Source organism: Oncorhynchus kisutch, linkage group LG19, assembly GCF_002021735.2.
Source record: "Oncorhynchus kisutch isolate 150728-3 linkage group LG19, Okis_V2, whole genome shotgun sequence".
Taxonomy (NCBI): domain Eukaryota; kingdom Metazoa; phylum Chordata; class Actinopteri; order Salmoniformes; family Salmonidae; genus Oncorhynchus; species Oncorhynchus kisutch.
The window spans coordinates 16829818-16852469 of record NC_034192.2 but is presented as its reverse complement, the minus strand read 5'-3'; the positions used below and the strand labels follow the sequence as shown (position 1 = coordinate 16852469).

Genomic DNA, 22652 nt, shown 5'->3' with positions numbered 1-22652 from the left:
GGCCTTATACATTAGTTCCTGCAGTGGATCCAAAAATAGCTCCCGTGTGGAGACATCCCACCTTTTATCCTTGCCGGCGAGGAGGGTTCAACCAATTAAGGCCTTTTTGTTCCTCCTTGTTGACCTCTCTCCACTCTGTCCCTTTTCCTGTCGCTCTTCTCCGTCCTTCTAAATTTGTACACTTTAGGACCTCCTCAACGATGTTATCACTAATGAACAGCTCCCAGGCAACTTTTGGTGACACAACTGATTTCCCCGGCACAGGCCCTGGGCAGCTCCTCAGGATGTTATGGCTTCTGGTCCTGAATTTAGTGGGAGGGCAGGGGTGTTCACTCCAGTAAGACCCCTTTTTATTAATTTCGGTTCCGAGGAATCCTCCCCATCTGTAGAATGATCTAGAACAGCTGGACTACCAGGTGCATCCACAACTCCAACCTGACCCACAGGCACATAGTCTGTGTCATCTGAATTGGATACCTCAGATTCTGAGTCGGAGGCACCAATGGCTTCCTCATTCAGCATCTGTAAAACCATTTTGGTTGTATATCTGGCCACATTCTTATGAGCCTCCTTATGAAACTCCTTTTACTCAAAGAGTTCAAAAGGATAAATGAAAAAGGTGATTAATGAACATTTAAAAACAAGATATTTAATAAATGTTATTAATTACTTAGATTTTATTGTTGAAGCAAAAAGAAAGGTTAGTTTGACGAGTGCAATGCAGTGAATTCTATAGGAAATACATACCGGTCATATTTGACCCACATATGAAAACTTGAGGTAGTGATGTAAAAACTCTTCCTTAAAAGATAAGAAATAAAAAACAAAACTAGGATGTTAGAACATTAAATATACATTATTTCAGGAATTCCTGGAATATTTCATGATGACATTTTGGGGGGAGATCAGTACAGCAAAAAAAAATTAAACATTAGGCTGGGTCATTTTGACCCGACATATGAATCCTAAGATTAATCAATTATGGTCACTGATTTAGTTAGGAAATTCCCTCAGCTGGTTGTCTAGGTCTTAATTGGACACAAATTGAAAGGAAAGCAAAAACCAGCAGACCCTAAGGCTGGTCTCAATGGAGTGTTTTCATGCATTGTGTGTGTGTGTGTGTGTGTGTGTGTGTGTCCCTGTTCAGGGTGGTGTGCGTGGGAGGGGACGGGATGTTCAGCGAGGTTGTCCACGGCCTGGTCTCTAGGACCCAGAGTGATTCCAGAGTGGACCAGAACCAACCGAACCAGGACCTGGTTCCATGTGCGCTCCGCATCGGAATCATCCCTGCAGGTATGAGGGGAGGAGAGAAGCAGAGGAGAGGAAGGAATGGGAGAAGTTAAGTTATGGTGAGGTAAAGGCACGTTCTAGCCCATAGAATGGGACTGTGTTATACCTCTGTTAGTGGCCATGGCTGTGATTGACTCCCACGGTGGCTAACCTTAATCCCCATGTTCTGTTTTCTGGCTGTTGCTGAGTTACGAGTTGGAATCCCTATAGCAACAGGGCTTGGGGTCCCACAGGGGGTTCTGAAGAGTCCATCACTCAAAACTCAATTAGAAGGGGCCTGTTGTGCTGCATGACCAGTTTAAAAAAAGAAATAAAAAAATCATCATACATTTCACCACGGTGAAATCCATTACTTCACAATACCTAAGGTTGAAGATGGAGGAGGAGAATCAAATCACAGCTGGTTTGGCCTATAGCTTCAGTGATTCTGTAGGTTAATGCTTCTACTTAGCATTGAGTGCCTGCTGCTGCTGGGGTCCAGAATTAGTCTTTTTCCAGTCAGTCAGATGAAGATGAAATTATTACTATAAGCCAGTTAACACTATATCTAGAGAAAAGGACTCACGGTATCACAGTTTTTGTTTGTACATTTGCCCTGGTTGGTGTCCCACTGACAGGTCTCATGAGGTCAAGTGTGGCCTTTTCTGCCTCCACTGCTTATCCTGTACAAACATTTAAAATATTGTTACCTATCAATCAATCGAAACATAATTTTGAGGCTGATAAGGGATAGTGATAACCAACTGTCACGCTGTAGTGCGGTTCCGTATACCAGGAGAAATAATAACCAGAAGTAATAATGATGTATTAATCAGACGTGGTAAGATAGCGAACAGAACCTCTCGGTGTCAAATAGACTTTCACTGAAATAGTATGAGTGTTTACAAAGTCAACCCAGCACACACACAGCCTTGGTTAGAGTACCCAAGCCAACGGTTGTATCAGGTAACCTACCTATAAACCCTAGTGACTGTGTGTAGTTCAACACATTCACATTGTCTTATCACATATTTTCAAGGTACTATGTTTAGGTTCATGACTCAACCTTGACTGTTATTCCATTAGGTAGGCAGACAAGACAGAGATAGTGAGAGAGGCTTTGGAATGATTTGAATGAGGAAGTGAGTCAAAACTGCAGGAAATATCTCCCAGATAAAAAATCTGGAAATTCAGAGGGAGCTGAGAGAGTAGCTAGTTTCCTCTCTTCTGTGAATATTTTTGACTGGGTGTTAAGGTTTGTTGTTTGAAAAGGACTGCGTTGAAACAATGACTGGTAGATGATCCAAGACCCAGCTCAATTAAGCCCGACCATTGTGACAATGAGTCGTCATAATGCCGCATCAAATGTACATGATCTTAGGGGCGTTGGCAAACGCAATGTAAGTAATTTAATTGATGTACCTCTAATTGCACCGAATATATCTGCTTATCCTACAGCTTATTGTAAGCAGTAATCATGAGCCTATAAACCAGAGTTACTGTTAGCGCTGAGGCGGTGTGCAATAGTAGGTAGCCCACTTTATGCAGCTCACCCTGCACTATCAGCTCCAATGTAAATAGCATGAGTAAGTCTACCTCTGAGAAGCTTCCCAGTAAAGCATTAAAAGCAATCAAGCAACCCAGAAAAGTGCTAAAAATAGCCCATATTAAGATATGCAGCCTAAGAAACAAGGTCCATGAAGTCAATAACTTGCTTGTAACAGATGACATTCATATTCTGACTATCTCTGGGACTCACTTAGATAATACCTTTGATGATACAGTGGTAGCAATACATGGTTATAACATCTACAGAAAAGACCGAAATGCCAACAGAGGCGGTGTTGCGGTCTATATTCAGAACCACATTCCTGTAAAGCTTAGAGACGATCTAATGTTAAATACTGTTGAAGTAATATGGCTACAGGTTCATCTTCCTCACCTAAAACCCATTCTTGTGGGAAGCTGCTATAGACCACCAAGTGCTAACAGTCAGTATCTGGATAATATGTGTGAAATGCTTGATAATGTATTTGATATCAGCAGAGAAGTATATTTCCTGGGTGATTTTTAAATATTGACTGGCTATCATCAAGCTGCCCACTCAGGAAAAAACTTCAAACTGTAACCAGTGCCTGCAACCTGAATCAGGTTGTCAGTCAACCTACCAGGGTAGTTATTTTACGCCCCTGAAAACAGGGGAGAAATAATCACGACAGCGATACGGTGTTGTATTCTCAATTCAACGTTTAGTTCAATCATTTCACAAAAGTAACACATTACAAAACAACAGAAAACCCATTATACAAATAACACAGCAAAATATCTTATTAACAATGCACATGTTCATTCACAATCGACATAAGATGGCAGCTACTCTCAGTACGATGCTATTCTTCACTTCAACCGAGCAGGGCTAATATTACTCTCTTCAAACTTAACTCTAACTTCCTCAAGACGTTACTAAAACACACCTTAAACACTCTTGACATGTTAGCGAGTTATAACATTTAAATTACTATTTTTATCATCAATAAAGTACCTGAAAACAGGGGAGAAATAATCACGACAGTGATACGGTGTTGTATTCTCAATTCAACGTTTAGTTCAATGAGAAAAGACCGCGATTTTCCCCAGGAATATGGGTGGAGACCAGAGCAATCGATCTCCGGCTCATAGATTAAGAGCATTTCGTAGATGACAGATGAACACTTTTAGGCACCACAAAATAAAGTAATCAATATAACGTTTACACATTACTCTCACAATTCGTACCCTTTGACAGATTTGAACTTTAACACAATTATATGAATGTTATCAATCTCTATCAACTAATACTGAATGCATCTTTTTAACCTTAGATGTTTTAAGATCCTCACATACTATGAACTTACTAATACTTTTCACTGTATAACAGGCTATGAATATTTCCTTTAACCTGTCACAGTTACAAACAGCACAGGAATTAAAATGACTGTACCATCTGTTAAATCCCCTTGGATTGATGAGGAATTGTATGGTTGAGATGGATGAGGCACAAGGTATGGCAATTAAGTCTGGCAGCCCAACTGATTGGCAAACGTACTGCAAATTAAGAAATCATGTGACTAAAATTTAAGAAAAAGAAAAATGAACTACACCTTGAAACAAATATAAATTCTATAAAGAATGATAGTAAAAAGCTTTGGGGCACCTTAAATAACATTTAAGGCCAACTCGGCTCCTTTGTTCATTGAATCACAAAGCCCACTGATATTGCAAACTACTTTAAGGACTTTTTCATTGGCAAGATCAGCAAACTTAGGGATGACATGCCAGCAACAAACACTGACACTACACATCCAAGTATAACGGACCAAATTATGAAAGACAAGAATTGTAATTATGAATTCCCTAAAGTCAGTGTGGAAGAGGTGAAAAAATGTATTGTTGTCTATCAACAATGACAAGCCATCGGGGTCTGACAATCTGGATGGAAAATTACTGAGGATAATAGCAGATGATATTGTCATTCCTATTTGCCACATCTTCAATTTAAGCCTAATGGAGAGAGTGTGCCCTCAGGCCTGGAGGGAAGTTAGTCATTCCGCTACCAAAGAATAGTAAAGCCCCCTTTACAGGCTCAAATAGCCGACCAATCAGCCTGTTACCAACCCTTAGTAAACTTCTGGATTTTATTTTGGACCAGATACAATGCTATTTCACAGGAAACAAATTGACAACAGAATTTCAGCCTGCATATAGGGAAGGACACTCAACAAGCACAGCACTTACACCCAACGGCTGAGAGAAATTAATGATAAAAAGATTGGGGGGGCTGATTGTTAGACTTCAGTTCAGCTTTTGACATTATTGATCATAGTCCGCTGCTGGGAAAACATATGTGTTATTGCAATAATGTCTAACAGAACACAGATGGTGTTCTTTAATGGAAGCCTCTCAAATATAATACAGTTAGAATCAGGAATTCCCCAGGGTAGCTGATTAGGCCCCTTGTTTTTTTTGTTCTTCAATTTTTACTAACGACATGCCACTGACTTTGAGTAAAGCCAGAGTGTCGATGTATGCGGATGACTCAACACTATACACCTCATCTACTACAGCGACTGAAATGACTGCAACACTCAACAAAGAGCTGCAGTTAGTTTCAGAGTGGGTGGCAAGGAATAATTTAGCCCTAAATATTTCTAAAACTAAAAGCATTGTATTTGGAACAAAACATTCACTAAACCCTAAACCTCAACCAAATCTTGTAATAAATCTTGTGGAAATTGAGATGACTTAACTGTTTGGAGTAACACTAGATTGAAAACTGTCATGGTCAAAACATATTGATGCAGTAGTAGCTAAGAAGGGGAGAAGTCTGTCTATAATAAAGCAATGCTCTGCCTTAACAACACTATCAACAAGGCAGGTCCAACATGCCTTAGCTTTGTCGCACCTTGACTACTGTTCAATCGTGTGGTCAGGTACCACAAAAAAAGGACTTGACTCAGAGCAATTGTCTCAGAACAGGGCAGCACGGCTGGCCCTTGGATGTACACAGAGAGCTAATATTAATAATATGCATATCAATCTCTCCTGGCTGAAAGTGGAGGAGAGATTGACTTCATCACTAGTTTTATTTATGAGAAGTATTGACATGTTGAATGCAACAAGCTGTCTGTCTAAACTACTGGCACACAGTTCAGACACCCATGCATACCCCACAATACATGCCACAAGAGGTCTCTTCACAGTCCCCAAGTCCAGAACAGACTATGGGAGGCACACAGTACTACGTAAAGCCATGACTCCATGGAACTCTATTCTACATCAAGTAACTGAAGCAAGCTTTAAAATTTGATTTTAAAAACAGTAAAAAAATAATAAAAAACACCTTATGGAACAGCGGGGACTGTGAAGCAACACAATGTGTCACAGACACATGCATACACACACACACACGATAACATACGCAGTATACATACACATGGATTTAGTACTGTAGATATGTGGTGGTGTAAGGGCCTGAGGGCACACAGTGTGTTGTGAGATCTGTGAATGTATTGTAATGTTTTTAAACTTTTGCTGGACCCCATGAAGAGTAGGGCAAACTAATGGGGATCCATAATAAATACATGCTCGGCTCACACAGTCACACACCCAAGACAGCCAGGCTTCCTTCACACACACACACACACACACACACACACACACACATCTTCAATCTTCACTTGATGAAGAAATATGGAAGTGTAAACCAGTCTGTAGCACTACAGTTAGTTTTCATTTCAATTCAATAACTTTTCAAAAAGTATTGGAGAAGCAAACCAGTCAGCCCATGTCACCCTTTTACTCTCTGCTGTGTCATTGTCAGATTCTTGATAAGAGCAATCTGAAAAGAGAGGAGTGTGATTACTAAGCAATGAGTCCATCTGTAAACGGCAGGGCTGATTTCCCAGGCTCTCTGTTCTGTCACGGTTCCCTGAGTCAGCTGAAAACATCTAGCTTGCATCCCAAATAGCACCCTATTCCCTATATAGTGCAATACTTTTCATCAGAGCCTATTAGGGAATAGGGTACCATTTGGGAAGCATCCCTAGCATCAGTCTGCAGTCTAGCTGTAGAGATGGAAATAGGAAATAAGTCTCCTCACCGGTCTGTCTTGGTGTCGTTGGTTCGTCTCAACAGATCGTAAATTATCTAACTGTGACAGATATGCCTGAAATGACTGTCCCCCAGCTGAACGGTAGCGCACGGTCGATAGAGACCTATTACCATAATATCAAATCAGAGATTTCTAAGTCAAACGGAACATTTCTCTCAAGTGCCAGGAAGGGTTTGCGTTTCGTTTTCCCCTCATTTACTGTGTAGTGAGTGCTGATTGCCCAGATCCAGACAGACCCATTGGCTATGATATCTTTCTTTGGCCCTGGTACATATAATCTCTTTTCTGCCTAATAAAACTACTTAAACTCTTGTTCTAACTCCATCGCAAAACTCTAATCATAAAACACTTTTATGGCCATTGATGATTCAATAAAAACCATATTTAAACACTTAAACAATAACTCCTGGATACAGACAAAGCCTAGTCCTGGGGTAAAATGCCATTTCATTGGAGATTTTACATTGGATGTGCCTTTTAGTCCAGGACTAGGGCTAATCTGTTTCTGGAGAAAACGGCCCCCAAAGTTGGTGGTTTGGGATTAGTCTTGAGATTCAAGATACTATTACGTGACTGACGAGGCCTGTATCTCTCCTATCCAACAGGTTCGACTGACTGTATCTGCTATTCTACCACAGGCACCAACGATCCAGTGACTTCAGCCCTGCACATCATCATGGGTAAGTAACCATACACACACACACAAACACAAACAGGTCTATCGGTCTCCTACCTGTCCACGTCGAGATTTAATAGAATGTCTTAATATATCTCGGTGACAATGCTCACAATTAACTGCATCTCTCAATAGTACAAGCATTCTATGTCTGGGTATAGTACTGCATCCTAAGTCCTGCAGGTACACTTGTGTTGTCCCATGCGCACAGTCTGGAGTGTGGTTTAAAGAGATAACATTGTACTCTACTAGAGTCCTGTCCAGGGGGGTTGGGTCAATTCAGGAAGGACACTGGTTATTCCAGTTCTCTTCCATGCTTTTCAATGAGGACCCATTTGAATTTGGTTCACTTTCTGAATGGACTGATATTGAAATGGCATTGACCCGGACGCCAAGAATATTCTACAGGGAGTGTTCCGTGACGACATTCCAACCAGTTGAATAAGGCCCCCTTTCTGTCTGTTTTCCAGGTGACTCCCAGCCCATGGATGTGTGTTCTGTCCATCACAACAACACCTTCCTCAGGTACTCCGTCTCGCTGCTCGGATACGGTTTCTACGGCGACGTGCTGACAGACAGCGAGAGGAAGCGCTGGATGGGGCCTTCCAGATACGACTTCTCGGGTAAATAATGGAGTTATAAGTGTTATTACAATTGCAGTCCAACGATTAGTTACTGCATCATGTAGTAAAAAAATAAATAAAAAAATCTAAATTTCCGAATATGACCTACAGGGAAAGGGAGGAATGAGTGGAGAAACTAAACATTTCACACAATGTCAATATCAGGATTTTCAAAGCCACACACTGCTTCACACATTGCAGGCCTAAAGACGTTCCTGACCCATCAGTATTATGAAGGGACCGTCGCTTTCCTGCCCGCTGAGGACAACCTGGGGAACCCTAGAGACAAGATCAAGTGCATGACTGGGTGCCATATCTGTGAGCAGGGTGCCAACAATGGGCAGCTCCTCTCATTGGATCATGTCGACAAGATGGCTGAAGAGAACTCTGACAAGGGTAAGAGGTTATAGTCCTCTGTAAAGTGTGTGCAGTGTGTAGTCTTTTCCCTGTTGCCATGTCTGTTGATAAAGCTGATGTCCCTCCTGTCCCCATGTCTGTTCCCTCGTCTGTCTGTCTCTCTCACTGCCATGTCGCCCGACAGACAGTCCTAGTATACCGTATGGTGTTGAACACACACACTCCTCACAGCCCACTCTTCTCATCCCAGACCCGTATCTACCCCACAACACACATACACACACACACTACAGTCCCCACTTTTGGGAAATGGGAAACTCTTCTCAGCCGGCATTTATTTATTCTGAGCAGCAGATAGGATAAGTAGAGTTTCCTGAGAGCCACAGAGATCCCCTTTCTCCTCTCATCTCCCGGGACTCTAATTGGTGTTAATTTCCGGCTTCTCTGTTGTGGCTGGCTGGAGCGCTGGCTGAGGCGACAGGTCCCTGTGGTGCTGGGACACACACACACACAGACAGAGGGAGTCAGAACCCCACTAATCAGGGAGATAGTTGGTCTGGCTGCCAGAGTTGGCGGCGGACTTGCTGCACACGTTTTGGCGATCAAATCTCCAACAACTGCTTAAGCAATGGAGCAAGACGCCGGCTCGGTGCCACGTCGCAAACGAGCCTCCCGAAATGTTTAATGTGTGCGTGACACTTGAGAGGTTCCCGAGCTAAGACGATGCCAAGACCTACAGTAAAGTTTGTAAATGTCTAATCACAATCCCATTGGTAGTTTTTAAAGACGTCTAATCATTTACTTTCCAAGTAAATTAATTTAGTTTTTTTTATCCCAGTGGACTTGTTAATGTTGGTTCAGGTTATCGTTCCCGTGAGTTTGTTTTACGAGGCGACTAGAATAATTAAGCGTTTTATGGACTCGGATCACATAATATTCCCCATGCGATCAGGGATATTATCGTAAAACACTCAGACATTTTGGAGTTACTGTACATCCCCCATTAAACCACTCAACCAGTCATTTAATGGCAGAAGACTTTTATTCACCTAACAGTTACCGAGTGCAATAACACATAATATTTTGTCCAGCCTCGCTCCTGATTTTAGAGCACCCAAAGAGTCAACAAGAGTGTTTTTATATTTTACTAGCAATAATACAGACGCAGCACTGTCGGGAAGAATTTTCCCCAAAAGGGATGACACTTTTAATCGATCAACTCCTCTTGTGTTTAAAGAGACCAGTGGTGATGGTGTATGGCGGGTGATCCGGGGGAAGTTCCTAGCAATCAACGCTGCCAGTATGAGCTGTGCCTGTCCTCGCAGCCCTAGAGGCTTGTCGCCCTATGCCCACCTGGCCGACGGCACCACAGACCTCATCCTGGTACGCAAGGCCTCCCGCCTCGACTTCCTCCGACACCTCATACGACACACCAACAAGGACGACCAGGTGGGGAACTCTGAGTTGTCATTGGTCGAAACATTTAGCTATTTATTTATTTATTTTCACATTGGCAAGCGTAAAAGATCATTTAGATGTAAGATGACTCAATCAGAGGTGGATATCACCCCTGCCAAAAAGTGATAAGATTTAGCAAAGTTATTTGCCAAGTAAGTACGGATTGTTTTCAAACCATATTCATCTCTGGTAATGTACTGGCTTGATCCACAATACAACTTTTGAAAGTCACAAGGGGTTCGGGGGGAGATGGAGAATTCCTCCGTCACTTGCTCAGTCACTCATCTCTCTCACGTACTGCATGTCACGGGTTACTCAGCCTTCACAGAGAGAGGGGGAGGGAGATTGAGTGGGAAAGAGTTTCCCTGTACTTTGCTTGCAGACCTCATTGTTTAGTTGGCTGACACAGCTCTTTCTAAATCAGGGTATACCTCAGTTCAGACACTCTCTTGCGTCCCACTCCGCCCTCTCTCACTTTTCGTAAATATCCCAATTCTACAAAGTGATATCCGAATTCTACAAAGCGCTCTGGATAACTTGCATCATCCTCCTGCGCATACTGCCACACACACAGGTGGGACGGTAGGATTTTCATTGCATTATACCTCTGTAATATCTGCATAGCCCATCCACCACGGAGCGAAACATGGAGTGAGAGGCCAGTAAGTGTATTCATAGTTTTGTCGAAAGCTTTTTAGGGGACACTTGGTATGAATACTAACCAGGCCCAGTCATAAAGTAATTGTGATGGAGAATAAATCGCTCTGACACCCTCCCCTCCTCTCCTCTCAGACAATCTGTGGAGTAGAACTGAGTAGTGATGGGGGGTGGGGGGGGAATAAAGGGAGATTGTTTTCTGGGGCAGTGAAAGATTCAGACCTTTGACTGACCCCTTCTTTTCTGCCTCTTTTCCCAACTTTCTATCCATCCCCTCTTGTCTTTACTCCCTTCTCCTTATTCCTCCCTCTCCGTCCGTCCCTCCCTCCCTCCCTCCCTCCCTCCCTCCCTCCCCCTCCCTCCCTCCCTCCCTCCCTCCCTCCCTCCCTCCCTCCCTCCTCCCTCCCTCCCTCCCTCCCTCCCTCCCTCCTCCCTCCCTCCCTCCCTCCCTCCCTCCCTCCCTCCCTCCCTCCCTCCCTCCCTCCCTCTCCGTCCCTCCCTCCCTCTCCGTCCCTCCCTCCCTCTCCGTCCCTCCCTCCCTCTCCGTCCCTCCCTCCCTCTCCGTCCCTCCCTCCCTCTCCGTCCCTCCCTCCCTCTCCGTCCCTCCCTCTCCGTCCCTCCCTCTCCGTCCCTCCCTCTCCGTCCCTCCCTCTCCGTCCCTCCCTCCCCTGACTTCCGTCCCTCCCTCTCCGTCCCTCCCTCCCTCCCCTCCCTCCCCTGACTTCCCTCCCTCTCTGTCCCTCCCTCTCTGTCCCTGACTTCCCTCCCCTGACTTCCCTCCCCCTCTGTGCCTCCCTCTCTGTCCCTCCCTGTCCGTCCCTCCCTCCCCTGACTTCCATCCCTCTCTGCCTCCACAGTTTGACATGTCCTTTGTGGAGGTGCACCGTGTGCGGCGGTTCCGTTTTGTTCCAAAGCAAAGCAACGGGATCTCAGAGGTGGACCTGAGTGAGACCAGTGGGAAGAAGATCTGTAACCAGGTCTGTACGGCCCATCCCAACAACGACACGGGCCATAGCAACTGGAACTGTGATGGGGAGATCTTGCCTCATGCGGATATACAAGTGAGGTATGCTATTCAGAATTGTAATATGTTGGTTTTGTTAAGAGATGTAAGAAGGTTGAGGTCTACCCACATACACACACACACACACACACACACAGTGGTCCCACTTCTTCCACCTCAATATCAGTAGAGATCTTTATATAGCATGATGGTGGCTCTCTCCCTCCACCACCACAACATCAGTAGAGATCTTTATATAGCATGATGGTGGCTCTCTCCCTCCACCACCACAACATCAGTAGAGATCTTTATATAGCATGATGGTGGCTCTCTCCCTCCACCACCACAACATCAGTAGAGTTCTTTATATAGCATGATGGTGGCTCTCCCTCCACCACCACAACATCAGTAGAGTTCTTTATATAGCATGATGGTGGCTCTCCCTCCACCACCACAACATCAGTAGAGATCTTTATATAGCATGATGGTGGCTCTCCCTCCACCACCACAACATCAGTAGAGATCTTTATATAGCACAACAGTGGCTTTCTTCCTGAACACATCATTTACTTTATGCTCCGTTATACTTTGCCAATGAGGCATGGCTGTGTAATCCTAGTTTATCTAATTCAATATCCCGTCCACTGTTAAGAGCCTTTTAGTCCGTTCATTTATTGCCTTTTTCCTCTCCAGTAATTGTTCTTGGAATGAGTCCGCGAATGAGCGGCTGAGATAATTAATGGCGATAACCCTGATTTCCCCCCCCCCCCCCCCCCCCTGAAAAGAAAAGAAATAGGCTGCTTTCTTTCACTGCTAGACAGACATACTATTTGAACCACCAGTGTGACTGACTGGAAAATGAAATCTGAGTTGAACTCTTATTTAAGTCAGGGTCTCTCTAATGCATTAACCTCCACACTACTACTGGATCATTCCAAGTCTCATCACAGTATTTCTGTCACCAGGCCACCTGGTCGCTAAATAACAATCTCGGTTTTTACTCTAAAAGGAACAGTGAAGATTCTGAGCTTGGAACCTGATCTCCATTCCGTCTGTGACATGAACAGTAAAGTCAGACTGGAAACCAACACTCGTTATGTTGATACATGTGTAACTGTTCTTCTGTGTGTGTGTGTGTCTCTCTACAGTGTTCACTGCCAGCTGATCAGACTATTTGCCAGAGGTGTCGAGAGGAGGACCACGTTTGACACTTACACATGGTCTGTAATAGAGGGATCAAGTCTCTCGTGGCAAGCTTAAGGGGACCAACTGTCCCCAATTGTGCTAGAAAGTCCTGCATTTGGACCCTTTATCCCTCCATCCTGCAACCACACATGCAAGTCCTGCATTTGGACCCTTTATCCCTCCATCCTGCAACCACACATGCAAGTCCTGCATTTGGACCCTTTATCCCTCCATCCTGCAACCACACATGCAAGTCCTGCATTTGGACCCTTTATCCCTCCATCCTGCAACCACACATGCAAGTCCTGCATTTGGACCCTTTATCCCTCCATCCTGCAACCACACATGCAAGTCCTGCATTTGGACCCTTTATCCCTCCATCCTGCAACCACACATGCAAGTCCTGCATTTGGACCCTTTATCCCTCCATCCTGCAACCACACATGCAAGTCCTGCATTTGGACCCTTTATCCCTCCATCCTGCAACCACACATGCAAGTCCTGCATTTGGACCCTTTATCCCTCCATCCTGCAACCACACATGCAAGTCCTGCATTTGGACCCTTTATCCCTCCATCCTGCAACCACACATGCAAGTCCTGCATTTGGACCCTTTATCCCTCCATCCTGCAACCACACATGCAAGTCCTGCATTTGGACCCTTTATCCCTCCATCCTGCAACCACACATGCAAGTCCTGCATTTGGACCCTTTATCCCTCCATCCTGCAACCACACATGCAAGTCCTGCATTTGGACCCTTTATCCCTCCATCCTGCAACCACACATGCAAGTCCTGCATTTGGACCCTTTATCCCTCCATCCTGCAACCACACATGCAAGTCCTGCATTTGGACCCTTTATCCCTCCATCCTGCAACCACACATGCAAGTCCTGCATTTGGACCCTTTATCCCTCCATCCTGCAACCACACATGCAAGTCCTGCATTTTTTATTTTTTATATTTATAACTTTCATTTTTTTTTTTTTTAAGTCAGTTGGTCACGTATTTCAGACTTCCCATTTATTTGAGGAGAACTGCCATCAGCTTGCGCTTTTGACAAGACATATAGGCGCTTTCCCTTCCCAGTCAAGTATCTTTCCTGATGCATCTCCCCACCGGAGCTTAAGCGAGTATCTGCCGCAATTACACCAGATTGCAGTACAGGTTTCCGAGAGTATGGAGACCCATAATGAGATGAACGAAAAGGAGGAATCTGTTCTATGTACCTCCAATCAAAGTATGTGACTGATGTTCTGTGTGGGCATCCAAAGACAATGTGATGGGAAGTGGAAATCACCAAGCTAGACTGTCGGTAATGCCTCACTGCTTCTGCGTATCGCTGTGATACAATGTGAGGGCAGAGAAACTCCAGGGCAATCAGAGGTCCCTAAGTGATTTTGCTTTCCCAGGAAGTTTCGCACCTGTGGCACAGAGCTACAGTTTGTCTATTTTGAAGTTATTTAGTTAAGACTAGTAGCCCCTCTCACTAGTGGGGGGGGGGGGCTGCTGCCAGTGGGTTGTCCTCTGTGTGTAGGGTAATGTCTTTGTGAGAGTGCCATCATAATGAGTTAGCGCCGTTACAATTATACACCAGACTGCCATCAGACAGATGCTGCTTCCTGCAGCCAAAACATCAGCCAACTCTAGGACACACACACACACACACACACACACACACATCTATCATCTGCCACTGTGAAACCACACACAGACCTAAACTCTCAACACTGTGGGAGGCTCGGCCTGTTCTTTTGGAAGCCTCTCCACGATCATTACTGGTTGCTGCGAAAGGCCATGATTATATTTCAACTCTGAGCTGTGAGTGAATCAGGTCGTGCTTATAATCTTCCCTGTGGGTGAACGGTCTATGTGGCTGTCCCGTTCTGATGAACTGGCTGATGTTTCTTTGCTGTGTACAATGGATATATCTGTGTGGAACCAAACGGTGTCAGCCCCACGCTGACTCGCTAAGCCATCTGACGTGGGGGAACGTTTTGACAGAGTTCTGCTGAAGGCTTTATAATGACCGAAATATTTATGTAAACCATTCATCTTGCGGGTCTCAAGATGACATGACACACTGTGTGTAACTAACCTGTGATGTGGATTATGATTAGATAAGGATTGAATATGTATGAATGTTTGGATACAGCTTAATTAAAGTGCTTTTAAACTAATAAGTGTGTGAAAAATGTGTATTTTTCTAGAAATGGTCGGAGGGCATTTTGAAGGTTGTGACTTTGGTGTCAAGTGCAAATTGTATTTTTTTTTTTTTACAGTAGGCTTTGAGGCTTTTAATAAACGTAAAGCCTTCATCAACCCTGTGCAGGTTTTGTAGTGGGTCTAAGTGTGTTCCTTGTTCATGTCTTCTCCGTGTCTCTTCTCTTGTTATTCCTTAAACAGGAAGGACATTTGCCTACACATAAAAGCAGAGACTGAAAAACGGGCCCCAGACGCAGCACTGTCGGTGGCTGGCATCCCTATCCTCTCTTGGCATGGTTTACAGGATGTTATTATAAATTAACTACATGTTTCCCTGTTATCTCTAAGGGTCTTCCATAATGCTGGATGTGCCGCAAAGCCCATTCCGCTGACAGATATGCTTTACTGGGGAAAGGGACGAATGAGACGCCCACTGCATTTAATGGGCTTATTACATGAAAACGACTGCAGGGGAGATATAAATTGTCTCTGGCTCCTCTCTTCTCCCCTGGCGTCCGATGGAGAGATATTTTGCCTCGACCACATTTGTTCATCCACTCACTGTCTCTATGGCCCACACATTACGGTGCTATCTGGACCGGCATGGCAATGAAGTAATGTCATTTTCCGATCTCCTCTTCCTACCCTCGGAGTGCATTCAATTTCCTCCCTCTCTCCTCCCATCCTTTCGTGCTTCACTGTGTCTTCATTGAAAGCGGGTTTCGGGTCGCGTTCCCGTCGGGACCCACTGTCTCATTCTCAAGAAACCCGGCCTTCGTCCTGAGACACAACGATAAACACACACACAGCCAGCTGCTGTCCTTGGCTCACACCTAAACTGCATGGAGATTGGAGACAACTCATTGTGAGTGTGATTACACTTGCATTTTTACCCAGATGATGAATTTCCATTCCCATCCACCTTGAGACAGCTCCGCTCTGTCAGAACCCAGGATAGTAGCTGTCTACACTGATCCCTAGTCTCGGGCCCTAAAGAGCCACAGCTGGGCTCAGGTAATGCATTCTAATGGGCTAGAGAAACAGCCACTCCAGGTAAGGAGCCAATGCAGCGATGCAGAAGAAATCGTAAGGCCATGTGAAGCAGAACTGGGTAAAAGCAAATCATTCGGGTCCTTAATCAACGTCATCGGCAGCCGGGGAGTACTTGTTTGGGGGTTAACTGCCTTACTCGGCACAGGGATTTGAACCAGCGGCCTTTCGGTTACAGGCCCAACGCTCCTAACTACTAGGCTATCTGCCACCCCCTCTGAGAGGGAGAGATGGAGAAAGTGTTTTGTATTTCCTGAGGCGGTGGCTGTGAGCGGAGGAGTGCAAGAACCAGGATCAGAGGAGTGAACCCAAAGTGTTGCTTGCTGGCTGCCGCGGGGCTCTATCCATCTATTGATTGTAGCAGTCCTCCTGCTTCCATTTCTCCTCAAAGAACTCAGACTGCCATAGATCAATGGGTCCAACACGCCCACTTCAAACACCCTGATACCTGCCCCCCCCCCATCACCGCAGGCCATGAGAGGACTGACCACACACTCTACACCCCTGTGCCAGACTAGGCAGTCTGCTATGAGAGCTGTGTATACCCAATTACCCCAATCCTTAGCTCTGTGCCGGCTGGGCCTACACTGGCCCTCACAATGTAACCCTACATAGCCTCTCAGTGGGACACTAATAAAAACTTCACAGGCCTGGCTGGAGAGAATGTTACCTACTGGGAGGTCACTGACAGACGAGTGTGAACACTGGAGAGAGCGTGGTGAGGTAAAGACTGTATTGGTTAGGAACCTTTCTCTGTCTACAATTGAAGGCCTGCTTCATTGCAGTCGAATGTTTGCCATCCACAATAATCAGCTGTCAGATATAAGTCCCAAAACACTGGCATTTACTGCTGTCATTTACTTCCTGTTTAATCACAAACATAAGATAATTCATGACATGGCAATGTGAGCAGAGACCTTACTGCCTGTAGCAATTTGCCCTCCGGTGTAGTAACAGGCTACTGCAGGTGCGATGGTTTAGGTCCATTTAAAAAATTCAGTCAATTCAGGATTTAAACTGAAATTCCAATTCAATAATTGTAAAAAGGCAGTCTTATTTTCAATGACTTCTCAATCAACTTTTAAAAATGAAAAGCTATTGATGTTCATTCAATTCCAATAGACTCCAACCTTGGTCTCTACCGGAGAGCTAGTCAGTTGATTAGGACTGTGTGTATAGTGGAACAGCTTTTTCTCTGTCCAATTCAGACCAGCCGAGCTGGACTTGTTCTGTAGCGAAACACTCCCATGTTATTGCAACCCTAATGGTGCTTAAAGTAATCGCACCACGTAATGTTCCTCCTTTCCCCCCTTTCGCTGAGCCCCATCAGATCAGCCCAATCCAATGGGAACAATGGATGCATCCAAAATGGCATGCTATTCCCTACATAGTGCACTACGTTTGACCAGGCCCCATAAATTGAATAGGTGGCCATTTGAGACCATGAGGCCATTCCATTCCCCTCTAAATGATACTATTAACCATATTGCGTTTGATGACTCTCAGGCAACTGAAGTCAAATGAGGCTCGGGTTCACTGAGAGTTTAATTGACTGGATACAAGGTTTATCTAAAATATTGCATGGTTGGATAGAAAACAACTACAGCATAAGTTGTTAGAAGGGATTTATGTTGTTAGGCAGTATTTCTAAGATCTGTTGTGCATTGTTATACATTCATCACCACAACCTCAAACTGACTGTCCTACCGATCCTTGAATTCGGCGATGTCATTTACAAAATAGCCTCCAACCCTCTAATCAGCAAACTGGATGGAGTCTATCACAGTGTCATCTGTTTTGTCACCAAAGCCCCATATATTATCCACCACTGCGACCTGTATGCTCTCATTGGCTGGCCCTCACTACATATTCTTTGCCAAACCCACTGGCTCCAGGTCACCTATAAGTCTTTGCTAGGTAAAGCCCCGCCTTAGCTCACTGGTCACCATAGCAACACCCTCCCGTAGCACGCGCTCCAGCAGGTATATTTCACTGGTCGTCCCCAAAGCCAACTCCTCCTTTGGCTGCCTTTCCTTCCAGTTCTCTGCTGCCAATGACTGGAATGATTTACAAACATCACTGAAGCTGGAGTCTTAGCTCCCTTTCTAACTTTAAGCACCAGCTATCAGAGCAGCTTACCGATCACTGTAACTGTACATAGCCAATCTGTAAATAGCACACCCAACTAACTCATCCCCATATTGTTATTTATATTTGCACCCCAGTATCTCTACTTGCACATCATCATCTGCACATCGATCACCCAAGTGTTTTTATTGTAATTATTTCGCCACTGTGGCCTATTTATTGCCTTACCTCCCTAATCTTACTACACACTGCACACACTGTATATAGATGTTTCCATTGTGTTATTGACTGTACGTTTGTTTATCCCACGTGTAACTCTGTGTTGTTTTTTTGTTCTCAACTGGCCTACCTGGTTAAATAAAGGTGAAATAAAATAAATCAATGAAAATACATTGGCGGAAATATGAACATGTTTTACTTCTTTCCAGTTGGATGAGATGGGTTCCTTCTATCAACTGAGGTGGTCTGGCACCCTATTCCCTACATGGAGCACTATGTGCCCTGGTTAACAGTATGGGCCCTGATCAAAAGTAGTGCACTATAAAGGGATTAGGGTGCCATTTGGGATGCAATCCTGGTCTCATTAGGAGTGTGTTTTGGCATTGAGAAGAATGCATTGGTTGGCTGATTGATTGATCATCCTGTTGGTCTAGACTGCCAACATCACACCCGTTCTTCAGAATCAGGTCAAACACAAAGACACCATAGGAAAAAAAAGAACTCCCATCTACACTACATGACCAAAGGTATGTGGACACCGTGTTGTCGAACATCTCATGGCAAAATGATTATTGGTCCCCTTTGCTGCTATAACAGCCTCCGCTCTTCTGGGAAGGTTTTCCGCTAGATGTTGGAACATTGCTGTGGGGACTTCCATTCATCTACAAGGGCATTAATGAGGTTGGGCACTGATGTTGGGTGAATAGGCCTGGGTCGCAGTCTCGTTTTAATTCATCCCAAAGGTGTCCGATGGGGTTGTAGTCAGGGCTCTGTGCAGACCAGTTAAGTTCTTGACAAACCATTTCTGTGTGGACCTCGCTTTGTGCATGGGGGCATTGTCATGCTGAAACAGGAAAGGGCCTTCCCCCAAACCGCTGCCACAAAGTTGGAACCACAGATTCATCTAGATTGTCATTGTATGCTGTAGCTTTAAGATTTCCCTTCACTGGAACTAAAGGGGACTAGCCCGAACCATGAAAAACAGCCCCAGACCATTATTCCTCCTCCACCAAATTTTACAGTTGGCACTATGCATTGGGGAAGGTAGCGTTCTCCTGGCATATGCCAAACCCAGATTTGTCCATCGGACTGCCAGATGGTGAAGCGTGATTCATCACTCCAGAGAATGCGTTTCCACTGCTCCAGAGTCCAATGGCAGTGAGATTTACACCACTCAAACCGATGCTTGGCATTGCTCATGGTGATCTTAGGCTTGTGTGCGGCTGCTCGGCCATGGAAAACCATTTTATGAAGCTCCCGACGAACATTTGTGCTGATGTTACTTCTAGAGGCAGTTTGGAACTCGGTAGTGAGTGGCCTACCACTTTGCGGCTGAGCCGTTGTTGCTCCTAGACGTTTCTACTTCACAACAACAGCACTTCCATTTGACCCGGGCAGCTCTAGCGTGGCAAAAATGTTAAGAACTGACTTGTTGGAAAGGTGACATTGCTACGACGGTTCCACGTTGTAAGTCACTAAGCTCTTCAGTAAGGCCATTCTACTGCCAATGTTTGTCTGTGGAGGTTGCATGGCTGTGTGCTCGATTGGATACCCCTGTCAGCACCGGGTGTGGCTGAAATACCCGAATCCAGTCATTTGAAGGGGTAACCACATCTTTTTACATATATATATATATATATATATACATACATACATACATATAGTGTACGACTTCCGTTGCATCCATTTCTCTAGCTCTCCATTGGTCGCTTAGAGCTTGGGGATGTTTGGTTAGAAGTTTACAGTACATTAGTCTCCCCCCTCCTGTGTCATTTTATTTCACATGACTCTCTTCCTGTTTGTCATTGCTGGGGATCATGGGCCATTGCGTCAGTGGAAAGGACCCTGTATGGAGCACAGCATGACAATGACAAACAAATGTGGTCATTATCTGATGGGGTTAAACTGACGTTACCTCCAGGAGGGAGACATCTTATCCTTGTCGGGGAGGAGAACACACACACACACACACAGACACACATGGGTGCACACACTGTCTGTGGGAAGAGAAGAAGCCTTGCTGTGAGAGAACAGCCACATCCCATTCCTCTTTACTGCACAATAACCGTCCCAGCCTGGCTCTCCAGGAGATGGAGGGAGAGAGAATGAGAGAGAGAGGACATGTCTCTGAGTTTGCCGCCCACATTTGTAAACTGTCTGTGCAGAGAAGAGGAGAGAGAAGTGACGGCCCTACAGTGCCCCCCTCTGGTTGTCCTGTCACTTTCTCTTTTCGCGCTTATCTCTCTACCCCCCTCTCTCTCTCATCTCTTCTCTTCTCTCTCTAAATACCCCCCCTCTCTCTCCTCTCTTTCTCTCGTCTTTCCCCCTCCATCTCTCTCTCTCTCGTCTTTCCCCCTCCATCTCTCTCTCGTCTTTCCCCCTCCATCTCTCTCTCCTCTTCGTCTTTCCCTCCATCTCTTCTCTCTCTCGTCTTTCCCCCCTCATCTCTCTCTCTCTCTCGTCTTCCCCTCCATCTCTCTCTCTCTCAGTCTTTTCCCCTCCATCTCTCTCTCTCTCTCCTCCAGTCTTTCCCCTCCATCTCTCTCTCTCTCTTCAGTCTTTCCCCCTCCATCTCTCCTCTCTCTCCAGTCTTTCCCCCTCCATCTCTCTCTCTCTCTCTACAGTCTTTCCCCCTCCATCTCTCTCTCTCTACAGTCTTTCTCCCTCCATCTCCCTCTCTCTACAGTCTTTCTCCCTCCATCTCTCTCTCTCCCTCTCTCTACAGTCTTTCCATCTCCCTCTCTCTACAGTCTTTCTCCCAACATCTCTCTCTCCCTCTCTCTACAGTCTTTCCCCCTTCATCTCTCTCTCCCTCTCTCTACAGTCTTTCCCCCTCCATCTCCTCTCTCTCTCTCTAGTCTTCCCCCCATCTCCTCTCTCTATCAGTTCCCTCCTTTCTCTCTCTCTCTCTCTTGTATTTCCCCCTCCCATCTCTCTCTCTCTCTTGTATTTCCCCCTCCATCTCTCTCTCTCTCTTGTCTTTCCCCCTCCATCTCTCTCTCTCTTGTCTTTCCCCCTCCATCTCTCTCTTCTCTTGTCTTTCCCCCTCCATCTCTCTCTCTCTTGTCTTTCCCCCTCCATCTCTCTCTCTCTCTTGTCTTTCCCCTCCATCTCTCTCTCTCTCTTGTCTTTCCCCTCCATCTCTCCCTCTCTCTTGTCTTTCCCCCTCCATCTCTCTCGCTCATCTCTTGTCTTTCCCCTCATCCCTCTCTCTCTGTCTTCTCTCATCTCTCTCTCTTGTCTTTCCCCCTCCATCTCTCTCTCTCTCTTGTCTTTCCCCCTCCATCTCTCTCTCTCTCGTCTTTCCCCCTCCATCTCTCTCTCTCTCGTCTTTCCCCCTCCATCTCTCTCTCTCTCCAGTCTTTCCCCCTCCATCTCTCTCTCTCTTGTCTTTCCCCTCCATCTCTCTCTCCTCTTGTCTTTCCCCCTCCATCTCTCTCTCTCTCCTTGTCTTTCCCCCTCCATCTCTCCTCTCTCTCTGTCTTTCCCCCTCCATCTCTCTTCTCTCTTGTCTTTCCCCCTCCATCTCTCTCTCCTCTCTTGTCTTTCCCCCTCCATCTCTCTCTCTCTCTTGTTTTCCCCCCTCCATCTCTCTTCTCTCTCTTGTCTTTCCCCCTCCATCTCTCTCTCTCTCTTGTCTTTCCCCCCTCCATCTCTCTCTCTCTCTCCCTCTCTCTACAGTCTTTCTCCCTCCATCTCTCTCTCTCTCTCCCTCTCTCTACAGTCTTTCTCCCTCCATCTCTCTCTCTCTCTCCCTCTCTCTACAGTCTTTCTCCCTCCATCTCTCTCTCTCTCTCCCTCTCTCTACAGTCTTTCTCCCTCCATCTCTCTCTCTCTCCCTCTCTCTACAGTCTTTCTCCCTCCATCTCTCTCTCTCCCTCTCTCCACAGTCTTTCCCCCTCCATCTCTCTCTCTCTCTCTTGTCTTTCCCCCTCCATCTCTCTCTCTCTCTCTCTCTTCTCTCTCTTGTCTTTCCCCCTCCATCTCTCTCTCTCTCCCTCTCTCTACAGTCTTTCTCCCTCCATCTCTCTCTCTCCCCTCTCTCTACAGTCTTTCTCCTCCATTCTCCCCTCTCTCTACAGTCTTTCCCCCTCCATCTCTCTCTCTCTCCCTCTCTCTAGTCTTTCTCCCTCATCTCTCTCTCTCTCTCCCTCTCTCTACAGTCTTTCTCCCTCCATCTCTCTCTCCCTCTCTCTACAGTCTTTCTCCCTG

General features: G+C 45.5%; 1 protein-coding gene across 2 annotated transcripts in view; it reads left to right on the top strand.

The window, feature by feature from the left end:
• Positions 1 to 15058, top strand: part of cerk (ceramide kinase) — a 35717-nt gene extending 20659 nt beyond the window's left edge. Inside the window, exons 6-12 of one of the 2 annotated variants that reach the window (XM_020452585.2) lie at positions 1148 to 1293; positions 7525 to 7599; positions 8066 to 8218; positions 8420 to 8614; positions 9813 to 10024; positions 11548 to 11756; positions 12842 to 15058. In XM_020452585.2, coding sequence (XP_020308174.2) covers positions 1148 to 1293; positions 7525 to 7599; positions 8066 to 8218; positions 8420 to 8614; positions 9813 to 10024; positions 11548 to 11756; positions 12842 to 12953 — 1102 coding nt within the window. In that variant the 3' untranslated portion in view covers positions 12954 to 15058. The remainder of the gene's footprint in view (positions 1 to 1147; positions 1294 to 7524; positions 7600 to 8065; positions 8219 to 8419; positions 8615 to 9812; positions 10025 to 11547; positions 11757 to 12841) is intronic. The other variant, XM_031798118.1, reaches the window with a different exon arrangement.
• Positions 15059 to 22652: the final 7594 nt, after the last annotated feature.